Below are 12,166 nucleotides of genomic sequence, written 5' to 3'. Positions count from 1 at the left end.
CAGCCCCAAATCAGGGCCACGCATGTAAAACAATTAGCACCCAGCAATAAATCCTAGTTATCAAGCATTTACTAAGTGCCAAGCACTCTTGTAAATACTTCGGTCCTCTGTTGACTCTTCGTAACTCTCTATGAAAAGTCATTATTATTCCCATTTTATAGATGAGCAAAGGGAATTACAGAGAGGTGAAGCCACACCACCAGGCCATCTGGCTCTGGCTTTTCCACTTACACCACTGCCCCTGGGTGCCTGGCACACAGGATGCTTTCCACCATCGGTAACAAGAATGACAGCGAGACAGTTTTACTGAGTGACAGGCTGAAGACCTGGCCACGGAACCACGTAACGGGCTGAGCCCTCTCTGGCACCTCCCTGGGGTTGATGTTCAAGAACAGTCTTGGCTGCTGATTTTTTTTCTTTCTAATAGCAAAAAAGACAAGAAAGCGAAATTCTTCCTTTTCCGTTTATGTTATTCCTGAAGAGGAAGAGAAAGCAAAGTGAGCACGTACAAAGAGGTTAGAACCATAGACCAGTATAGGGGTGATTTCCCTCTACCTGGCTCCAAATTGCAAACGAGAGACATAGCCAGATTCTGGAAACAGCTTTTCCCTATGTTCAATGCGTTATTCTTTATTTCTTACAGTGCTTTATTTAACGTTAATAATCTCGAGCTCTTTTTTACCTCCATGGAATCTCTCACCTTTGGTACTCTCTTCTCAGTAGATGTTCACCCTCTCCAAATGTGCCTCTTTGGGTACCTACAAACCAGAGACTCATTTCAGACTCCATCAGAAGTGGTACATAAGGATGTTGACCAAAATATTAAAGGCCTCTTATATATGAAGTTTAATTCCAACCACCAAAGGCTGAAATCTTGGAACAAAGTGTAAATAATACCGAATAACAATCTCATTCTGAAGGTGCTGATTCTCAACTGACTATACCAAACATCTTATAATGGGGTGATTTAAGGATGACAGCAGGGCTCTCATTTTTGCCTAATTTAAATCTTTGGTATCTGAAAATTCTGTAACTAAAAATATTGGCACAGAATTAAACAGGAACATTTTATCCAAGATACTCCGTTTAATTAACCGAGATACTGTTTAATTTCTTGTTCTTCCTGGAAATTTTGCTTGGAGAATGAAGACAAATCAGGTATCAGTATGGAGGAGCACAGGCCTCATGTTCAGTGCACCAGGATTCAGATGGCATGCTTTGGACATGTTGCTTCCTTTGCCTTGTGTGTCATGTGAGAACAATGTCCCCTTCACCTCGTTCTGGTAAAGCTAAATGTATGGAAAACATTTAGCACAGTCCCTGGTGACCAGTAAGGGCTTAATACATGGTGATTCTCCTCTCATTCTACTGAGTCTCTCTTGAGATTGTTTCGTTTTATCATCACCATCTCCCATCTAAACGGTAGTTAGTGAAAACCGCTTCCTTTGACTCAAGCTCATATTTTTTTTCTTCATGACCACTGCGTTGGTAACATTTATTCTCACCTGAGTTATCAAATCCATCCTTTTCGTGACATGTGGAGTCTTCACCATGTAATTCTTGCTCACCCCTGCTGATAGTCATCGCTTCTCCAACACAAATGTGCCCTTGGGCAGACACCCATCTCCCTAATGTCTGGCTGAGTCCTGGGTGCTCAGTAAATGCCTCATCCAGTGGTTTCCCATTCACTCTGACCCAGACCACAGCCATTCTCCTTTGACCTTGGGTCTGCAACCAGCTTCTGCCATAGTCCAGCCTTCAGTTAATATTTCTGAGCTTATTTTCTCAACTGTGAGATGAGTAGGAAAATAGTACCTGTCTCCAGGGTTATTGGGAGGATTGGAGTACATGTTAATCCACCTAAAGGGCATAGAAAGTACCTGGCCCGTGGTTAGTGCTGCTAATGGTCTCTGTATCCGTTAATGAAACAGATTATGTAAGTGACATAACATCTTTCCGATGGATGTCCTCTAACACCACAGGGTCTTCCCAGACGAAAACTGAGAGGATCAGGTCTACAGCGCTGTCCTAATTGCTTGGCCTTGTGCTAGTTAATAGTAATTTTATAATTATCTGGCTCATGTTGTGAGAAATTTAATAGAAATATGTATAGAGGATAACTATGAGGACTTCTAATTAGTCATAGGCTTATATTCATCTTAATACTGAGAAAAAAGATTTGTGACCCTTCAGCTTCATTTATCTTGATTGAAAGACAACGTGTTATCTGGGTAGCTGGTGGTGGTCAGTACCGCGTGTGTGTGTGTGTGTGTGTGTGTGTGTGTGTGTGTGTGTGTGTGTGTGTGTGTCTGTCTGTCTGTCTGTCTGTCTGCCTGTCTGCCTGGTAGTTTTATGATGTTACTGGTGGTGCCTGGAAACCCAGAGGGGTGTGGTTAGACTTCCTTGGATAAAGAAGCTAATTGGAGAGACTAGTGAGTCATATATTTCCATGATTATCCTACTGAGCTCTGCTGGATTTTTCCTGCATCTAGCCAGGGGGATAGCAGGCAGACTGATTTCTGGGCATGGATGGCATTAGTTTGGATGTTATACTTGAGTGCTTGGCAGGAAAAAAAAATAATGAATTGTTACCCTGAAAACATTTTTTAATGACTTGAGGTGGGCTTTGACCTTTAAAATGCCGTGTTTTTTGCCTTTGCAGAGTAAAACACCTCTAAAACTGCATGTGTTTGCTTATTTTGAACTAGAGTCATGTGCACCATAAATTTATTGGAATTCTACAATTCTAAGTTAATCATGGGATAAATGTTGCCTTCAGCCTATTGCGCTATTAACGATGTCCCGCTCGGAAACAGTGTTGTCTTTGGTTTCTAAGTAAGTTGGAAGGAAATGCTGCAGTCTATATACTAGAGTGTTGGCAGGGCTAGGTTCTGTCCCATCTCACTCATTTTGCCTCTTGTCCAAAGAGGAGTTTCTTTGGGTTAATCTTTTCAAGACTCCAATTTTGCATATATTAATCCTTATCTCAACTTCAGATCATTTCTTTGCCACTTGATCTTTATTGTAGAATTTGCTGACTTCTAAACATTTTAGGCGAAGTTGATCAGATAATTTTGGAAATTTTTCTTGAACTGTGCATTCTGCTCAATATTCTGGGGAAACGTTTTGGCTCTGCTTACTTTGTTAATGCTGGTTACATCATTATGGGAGCTATAGATTTCTTGGGCGTGCAAAATGATTGCATATTCATGAACATCTTCAATCTTGAAATATTTGTAAATAACTTGGCAATTTTTTTTTCATAAGGTGGCCTGTTAACATGATTAGGTCTTTAATTGTTCACACAGAAAGAATTGGTGCTTATAGAGCACCATCTATTTGATCAGTAACATTTCTGCGCTAAGCAATTTGGATTATGAACATATAAGTCACCTTCCTTAAACAAAGTATAAGAGATGCTATTTTCCGCTTAAGAATGATTCAAGTTTGAAAATGTCAATAGATGCAAAAAGCCACCCTAGAGCTTTGCTCACTCGAAAGAAAGTAGAGAAGGAATGACATAGTCAATGTTAACTGTCACCAGATGAAGAGAAATCAGATTGTCAGGCCTGGATCTATAACATTCTTGCCAAAGTAGGACCTCATTTACACATACAGATCTTCATACCCTTTGCTAAGAAAAGCATCTGCGGCAGTTTAGATGTTTGTGCGTTTGCCAAAGATCTTTCACTCTGAATAAAGTAAATGTCATGTCTGTTGTTTATCTCAAATTCAGCAGAGTATTTTTAAAGAAATATTTGCGGGGGAGGGTCGAGGGAAGGAGGTTGGGGAGCTCCAGTTAGTGGGGTATGGCAGTTTTGTGGCCAGTCCTCCGCTTTCGGACCAGAGCTGGAAAAATCCGCTCAAAACGGATACTTTGGGCTCATGAACTGCAAATGTCCTTTTGAAGTGACAACACTATAATAAATTGGAGTGTGGAGTCTTCCCGAATCTATACCTAGTCTGTCAACACCCAAAAAATCCAGTTAATTCAGTCAAACTGATTATTTGGCATCGTATAGACACAGCTGTCTTGAACTAAAATTTTGCACACTTAAACATAGATGGCATTGTACCCAAAGCCAGCTGGTACAATGGCATCTCTCTGTAATTGTGTATAAAGATTGCTGCGACTTCAGAGACTGGAAGTAGAACTTCATTGCTCCAAGTTCAAGCTGGACCCCACTGAAGAGCAATTAAAAAAAAAAAATCTTAGGTTGTGATAAAATTTCTTGACAAATAGGTACCCTTAGGAAGTTCAGACTTTCAGTTAAGAGTATGATGTGGTAATTTAACTATGTAAATTGCCTTGAATATTAAAAAAAACTAATTCCCTATGTACTTAAAAAAAAAAACAAAAAAAACTATATTTAACCTAGCTTCTAGGCATTCAAAATCCTAGTAAGACAGACAAGTAAAGTACATCCTGAGACTTTTCTTGAGGACATCTACTTCGGGTGATACAGTTCTATCTACTCACACAAATCAAATGTTTGTCTTTAATAATCCCTTATCGGTGTTACTTGTTTTATCGAAGTATATTCTGTGTGACTCTGAATATCATTTTATCCCCACAGATGACATGGAAGCCATTCCTGTCAAACAGTTTGTTAAACACATTGGTGAGCTCTATTCTAATAACCAGCATGGGTTCTCCGAGGATTTTGAGGTATGTTTCAAAACTGAAAATTAATTTCCAGAAACCTGACTCTTACGAGGATTTTTTATAAACTTGACATGAATCCATTCAAGCATAACAAAAACGATGGCGGAAAAAGTTGGAGATTGTGTGTTTTTTTTCTTTTTTCTTTACACTTCTACTTCTGGCAGGCATTCTTTTCCCCGCAAAAGACTAGATGAGAGGGAGTTGGTTGCCCATGTCCTGCACGTGCGCGTCCAGAAAAGAACAGACTTAGTGGTGGAAAAGAGGCAAGCCCCCACGTTCTGTCTTCATGGTCATCCTAAGTGGGACAGTGGTCCTCACACCAAGGGCAGGGCTCGCCTCTCTGGGCTGCCCGAGGTGTAGAGGAGACGGCAGATTTGCAGTCTGAGGGGCCTGGGGCTGGCTCCACGGGAGGCAGTGCGCTTCCTTATCCTCAGACCAGTCGCTTCCTCTCCGGTGGCCCAGCTGCCCCAGTTTTTGGAAATGGCGCTCATGTCACTGACATCCCGAAGTTGGGCCAAGTGAATGATGCACGCCCTTGAGGGTGCCGGGTTACCTGTTAAGGCCCTGCAAAGGTGGATGGTGGCGGGTTTCGTGATTATTAATCCTTGGAGAGAAGACGTGGGTTAACACAGCCCTGTGATTTTAAGAACCGTTGTGCAGGAAACAAGGTAGAGCGCGCACGCACCGCCCTGCCAGCTCTGGGTTCCGTGCCAGTTCAGCAGTGACAGGGTGTCAATGAGGAGCTATTAAACAGACTGCCCTTTTCTTCACTGAGGCGCTTAACTAACGCACATCTCTGGCAGCCAGAGTTGTGCCGAGGAGGCCAAGTTTTCATGGCAGCTCAGCTGTCTTCTAGCTTTGTGGGTGAGTCCGTGCCTTTCTCTCTCTCATTCTTCCTTTAAAATGGAAATGACGATGATGATGCTAAACTGCCCACCCCTTTGCACAAAATGGGTTTCGGGGACTAAACGATGTCATGGAAAAGGAGGCACAATGAGAAATGAACACGGGACCCAAAGCCCCCCGTCTCTGTGCAAATTCAGAGTCCCCAGAGGCCATCGTAAAGGCAATTATATTGACAACTGGTTTTCAAGGAAGTCTTTCTCTTAGTTTTTTGTTTTTCTGAGCAGAACCAAAGCAAAGGTGGGAGAGAGAAGGGACCCTCTGATTTATTCGGCAAAGTCCTATGTATGTATCATGGGACAAACAAAAACATGTCAAGTATTTAATGTGGCTATTAGATGCTTACCAGAAAAAGGTGCCTATTCAAGTACAAAGAACATGGTTTAAAGTCAAACATTTTGTATTCATGAGGACAGCAAATGTGTGTGCTATTGAAGTGATTTAGTTCAATTGACTGTTGGCTGGATGACTGAGCAAGAATACTGAGGCATTTAACAATGTTGATGGTATTCAGGACAAACATTTATCCTCTGGAGAACAGAATTTGATCAGGATGACCAAATGCAACTCCAGTTTCTCAATTATTTATGATTTGAGACCCCGGTGCTATTCATCACAGCTGGTTTTGACACCATTTAATTATTCAAAATAATCAGCTACACCTCTATAAACTCGATCTGACTTAAAATGGGCTTTGCTGCAGCAACATCAAGCCTGTTAACAAATTCTGGGCATCTGCACCCTATTTCTATCCTTAAAAAAAAAAAAACATACTGTGGCTTGAAGCTTTTGTCTCCTATATTGAACTTTATAGCTTTAGTCTTATTAGCTGGTGGTGAAGGGAGGGGCCCGGGAGGGCAGGGACAAGGGAGGCCTTGTTCTGTGATTGTCATTTCACAGTTCCTCCTGGTCTGAAGGTGGAAAATCAGAGCTATTCAGAATAGGAAGACTATCCTTTCTTCTGAAAAGAACAATAAGGCAGCAACGTAAAGGGAGGAATGAGACAGAACAAGTCCTTAATATACTGTCCTCTTCTCATTGAGGGAGATTTCGAAGTATTTGACAACAGTAGTGGTATTCGTTTTCGGCTGCTCTGCTAAAAAGGACAAGTGGTAGCGGGCTATTTAAGAAATTATTAAGGCTGTTTTATAAACGAGATAGTAATAGGTTATAAAAGAAGGTCAGGAAAAGAGATTTTTGTGCGGATTTAAAGAAAAAACTGGGACGCCTGCGCAGCTCAGTCAGGGAATCGTGCGACTCTTGATCTTAGGGTTGTAGGTTTGAGTCCCACGATGGGCGTAGAGATCACTTAAAAATAATTAAAAATCTTAAAAAAAAAAAAAAAAAGGGAAAAGAAAAACAAAACAGAACCCTCATTATGGTAGAAGAGTAGTAAAGTCAACCCCAGATTTCCAGATCTTTTTAAGTGAAAGAACGGTGGCCAGCATATACTCAGCATTGTACGTGGATTATTTCATTTGTTCCTAGAACTACCCCATAACAGGGTGCTATTCTATGGGCCCCATTTTACAGATGAGGAAACTTCCTCCACGGGAAAACTGAGGCTTTGGGTGGCTCAGTTTTGAAATGGCAGAAGTTAGGTTTTAAGACCAGGCTCTCCGACTCAAGCGCACATGTGTAACCTCGAGGTCCTCCAGACTCTCATTAAAGTAGTGTGTCCTGTAGTGACCTGGAGTCAGAAGGAAGAAAAAAAAACTGAGATTACCAATGACTGTCTCAAACTGATCATGCAGCTGACAAGCCAACAATTGCCTTGGCAAAAAAAAAAAAAGGGGGGGGGCAGGAAAGGGAACAGTAGAAATAAGGAGCCCCCCCACCCCACTAAAAGTACTGGGAGCCCATTACATGATTTATGGCCTAGAGCCTTCCAGATGGTTTGAGAATCTGACTTATAAAAATCTTAAACAACATCTGCAGAGAGGCCTCAAGTTAGTCGAAGAACTCATCTTAAAATTATAAATACCATTTGATAATTGATGTGCGGCCATTAAGAATAGAGAAAAGCAATTCATCTGACAGTTATGGAGTACTGTTATTCTGTGGACATAATACAAAGTACAGAGGCGAATTTGAGACCTTGCCCTCAAGGAGTTCAGTCTGGTGGGGGTGGAGAGCAAATGACATACTAAATACAGATAGAAAGTTCCAGAGGAGGGCAAAGAAGAAGAAAGGCTTCTACAAATTTTGATTATTTCACCGGAATTTCTATTTGCCCCATCTTGTTTTAAAATCTTGGATGGAAGTGGGGAAAAAAAAAAAATTGGTGAATAGCTGTCATTATTTTCAGAACTTTGCTGCTTGGAGAAGAATGAGAAAAACGATTCACTGGTAATTTTGAGTCTTTGTCTAGAGGTGATGCAGATAGCGTTTTGTCCTTGTCGGATAAACTTTGGAGACTGTTAAGAGCTAGCAACATTATACCTCTAGCAGATTTTGCAGTCACTGGAAATAACATCAATCCTTGTCTCAGGATGGCTGGCGTTCGATGACTCTGTTCCCTTGGCTACCTGAGCTGACTTGAACCTCACTCTTCCCCGGCCTCCACAGTCCTCATCCAGGGGGCTTCCAAAGGTGCAGTGCTAGCATCACCTTTCAAAAGGAGAGAATTCCGAGGCCATGTGGGTCGACAGAATTAATAGGCAGCGGTCAGGAGCATCACAAGTTGGAAGGCTGAGTGCAGAGACCAGGCGAGAGGTCCAGTACCCCTTGACGAGATCCTTTGGGGGGAATCGCCTCGCTGACAATTAACTCTAGCTGAGCTAAATTTGGGCCAGTTGCTCCTCTTAAATCAGGAGAGCAAAGCTTTGTCCACCTGAGCCCATGTGCTTGAGGGATCAGTGGCCACAATCACTTTATGTAAGGTGCAGCGTTCCAGCGTTGCTGGTGACACATAACAGGGTGTCGCCAGACGGGGGTCATGCTGCATGAGACTGCAGCCTACAAGCTGGCAGAAAAGGACTCTGAGTCCCTGTGACAAAATGCCACTTAGGGTCTGAAATGTCTTAACATTTTTAAACCCTTAGCAGGAAGAAAATCATAGTTGAGGTCTTTATGAAGAGTGAAGAGAGAGAGAGATAGCCAGAATTCACAAATGGTGTATGGAAAACAATTGTACTTTATAGACCCCAAAGAGGAAATCCTATGGTCTTTTCAAAGGGCACAGAGGTAAAACTGTCTGGGAATGGGAAGGGAGCTGGATGGAAGATAGGATGGGACCTTGAAAGCCTGGCTAAGGAATCTGGGTTCTATCCAGAGGTTTCTGAGGGAGAGAATAACAGAGTCAAAGCTGCAGCATTTGAAGATGTTGGGGGTGGCCACAATTTGTAGCCTGAGCAGAAGCAGGAAGATGGCATGTCACGGGCACCCAGCAAGGGCCAGCTCTGTGTCAGACATGAGGCAAGCACCAGGCCATAGTGATGACCTAAAGTGATCACCTTCAGTAGCATGGTCCCCGTAACACAGCTGTGGGCTGCCCGAACTCACACACTGAAAATGTTCTGTATACTCAGTCTAATGCTTGGTCACCTGGTCCAAAGGGTGTTCTTCTCAACTTCCTTTGGGAAGCTGAGTAATCTGAAAGATTTCCAGATGTATTTTTATTCCATCATGATTTCACATCGAGCCACAGAATGGTAGGACGGTAGGTCTCCACGTGCCTTTTTGATAGCTTCTCACCTCATTGACTCCAGGCAGCAGGTGATTTCACCCACTTGATCTCCCAAGAATTCTGAATGTATCAACTTGTGGTGTTTTCGTTTTAAGTTTTACTTTTTTTTCTTTTTTCTTTTTTTTACATCTCTTGTTTTTACTTGGCTTTTTTCTGTGGTTTTGTGCCTGTCGAAACTCAGGATATTCATTTTGAGAATTCCAACTCTGTTATATGGACAGTAAAATACAGACAAATCTTAAACTGTTTGTCAGACTGTCGAATAGGTAACTTGGCTATACACACTCCATCAGCCAGTGTCGCTTCAAAGGGTTTTAACACCTATTAAAATCACATTAACTTGGACATGCCAGTTCTGATGGAGAAAAGCCACTCCAGGATCAGATGATATTATCAGCATCTAAATGAGCCAAACAGTTCTGCAAGGAATTACAGATGACATTATTATCCACAAGACAAAATCAGAAGGCCTTAGGCAAACCCCTCGGGTTCTAATAAAATCAGATTTAACATTATTTATGACTATTCTTTGTTTTCCGTCATTCACATAATTGGAAAAGTGAAATAGAGGCAACGGATCAGACCCAGGATTTTAGATAACAAAGAGTTTGATTGGCCATATTGAATGACTGCTCTAAACAGTGCAGACAGCTGCTCCCAAGCAGTCTTGGTCAATTGCATTATATTATAATAGAGGCCCGAGCTCAGTCCATAGTTAGGGTGGTCAGATCCACACGATGGGAAAAAAAAAAAAATCAATAAACCAAGTGAATCTCAAACTAAAGGACAAAAAGCTATAATCTCTTAACACAAGATGCTTTAGCAACCCAGCCCATGCCAGAAGTATGACCTTCAAAACCCAGAAACAAAAGGATGTCAACTTATTTCAGGAATTTATGTATAGATTGAATTAATGTCTTCCAGAATACAAATCTATTTTCGAAGGTTTTCTGCCCCTGAAACTATTCAAAAGAGTATGCCTCAGGCATTCAAGGCAATTCTAAAAGGCCAGTACCCCCAAGTACTTTAAGTAGAGGTAGCATTGCTTATGTTTTTGGAGATGTTAAGATATCAGACTCATCACTTTGTGCCTACCCTTTATCTCATTTTAGAAAAAAAGAACCAAAGGCAGACTGAAGCCCCTTTAAATCAACATCTGCAAAACCATAGGTTATAAACCATTTTAGAAGAGAAAATAGCAGAGTTTATCACATTTAGTAAATGTAACGAAAGAGTAAGAATTGTTGTGAAACGCACACTTTCCCCAAGAGGTGTGTTGAATTAATACCTGTGGACTTTTTTTACTTTTTTTTTTTTTAAATGGACAACTGGGAAGGTCTGCAACTATGAAAAATTGAACATACCGCTTCCCAAGAATCAGGAGTTCCTGAGTATGGTTTCTTTACATGGGTAGTGACCCTTTGTTTTTAGACTTTAAATTATTTGATTACAGTGAGTGAATTCCTCCTTGGAGAGAAGAGAGGGACCCCTCACTGGGAAGTACTTTGTGAATATAAAAGACAACCCGTTCCTTGTTTTCATTATGCCTAATGTAAATGCTATGGAAAACATCCATACTTGCTATGCATCTCCTTCATGGGGGAGAAAAAAAAAAGTCTGCATGCACCTAAACTCTGTTACATCTGTTACGTGTAAAATATTTCTCCTGATAATTTTCTGTCACTTGCTCCAGCTCTTTGTGGCAGCCGTGCACTGCTAATGACTTCCCTTATTAGTTAACGCTGGTACTTTCTTGGGTTTGAACCGTACACCGTAGAAAAATTTGACTTTACAGCAACCTTGTAATACGCTAATGGATGATATTTACATTCGTGGCAAAGGTAGCTGAAGAGTTGCCTGCTAAAGAAGGAGAATTTAAATGAAACTGGAGTTCGCAACTAATTCATCAAATCTATATATATTTGAGCCACACAGGACAGGTCACTGGGCAAATATGGTAGTGTCACTTCAGGACGGAGGGTAATCAATTTGCGCTCTGATAGTTATAAAAGGAGCTATATGGTCTATATGCATATTGCAAATGATGGTGGAGATTCTACTTCTGCCTGGAAAATTCTTGTTCATCCTGTAAGACTCAGGTGAATGAGCTGCCTGAAGCCTTCCTCTGTGCTCCCACCATAGCTTCTTGAGGCCTCTTTTCTATTAATCACATTTGCCTGTCACTATTTTTGGCATGTTTTCCTCCCTCATCAGACTGTGGCATATTCAAAGAGAGATACGATGTTTTGTAATCCCCTGCCTAGGTCACAATCTGGAATGAAGTAGATAATTGATGAATTAGTAAAAAAAAGAAATCCTTTTATCTTCTTCACATCCTCTATACGTTTGTTATGAATATGTCAGTTATTTCTGAAATTGAGTTTGGGGAGGTAATGGTGGCCGCGGCTAGGGAGTGAGTAAATACTTCATGCTTTTGGATATATAGTTCCTTTCTTCCTACACCCTTGCTAGACGTCTAAAGTGTGTCTAAAATCTTTGAAATCTTGATTTTTTTTTTTTCCACCAGGAAGTCCAACGCTGTACGGCCGATATGAACATCACTGCAGAACATTCCAATCATCCAGATAACAAGCACAAAAACAGATACATCAACATTTTAGCATGTAAGTAATAAACTTTAAACTCTTCAACTGTGAGGAAATTAAATCTTCATGCTGGGGATAAGCCGAAAGCCAAGCAATCCGAACCAGGAATGCCAAGAAAGAATTACATTTGCCAGTTAACCTCTCGTTAGCCCGTCTTCAACAGAGGATAGGAAGAAGTAGGGACATTTACAGCCCCCTGAGTCTTTCATTAAGCTGACAGATCTCCGCTTAAGAATAAGGTGGAACTGAAAGAAATGTTCTGAGCTTCGTGGTTCTCTCATGAAGTGATTTCATACCAGACGC

The 12,166-nt window shown here is 41.3% G+C and overlaps 1 protein-coding gene across 3 annotated transcripts in view; it reads left to right on the top strand.

The window, feature by feature from the left end:
- Positions 1-12,166, top strand: part of PTPRG (protein tyrosine phosphatase receptor type G) — a 689,740-nt gene that overhangs the window by 639,510 nt on the left and 38,064 nt on the right. For all 3 annotated transcript variants that reach the window (XM_078076474.1, XM_078076466.1, XM_078076463.1), the window contains 2 exons: positions 4,578-4,669; positions 11,785-11,881. In XM_078076474.1, the coding sequence (XP_077932600.1) occupies positions 4,578-4,669; positions 11,785-11,881 (189 nt within the window). The remainder of the gene's footprint in view (positions 1-4,577; positions 4,670-11,784; positions 11,882-12,166) is intronic.

The sequence above is a fragment of the Halichoerus grypus genome, chromosome 1, assembly GCF_964656455.1.
Source record: "Halichoerus grypus chromosome 1, mHalGry1.hap1.1, whole genome shotgun sequence".
NCBI lineage: Eukaryota > Metazoa > Chordata > Mammalia > Carnivora > Phocidae > Halichoerus > Halichoerus grypus.
The sequence above is the reverse complement of the archived record's forward strand: the minus strand, read 5'-3'. Positions and strand labels throughout refer to the sequence as shown.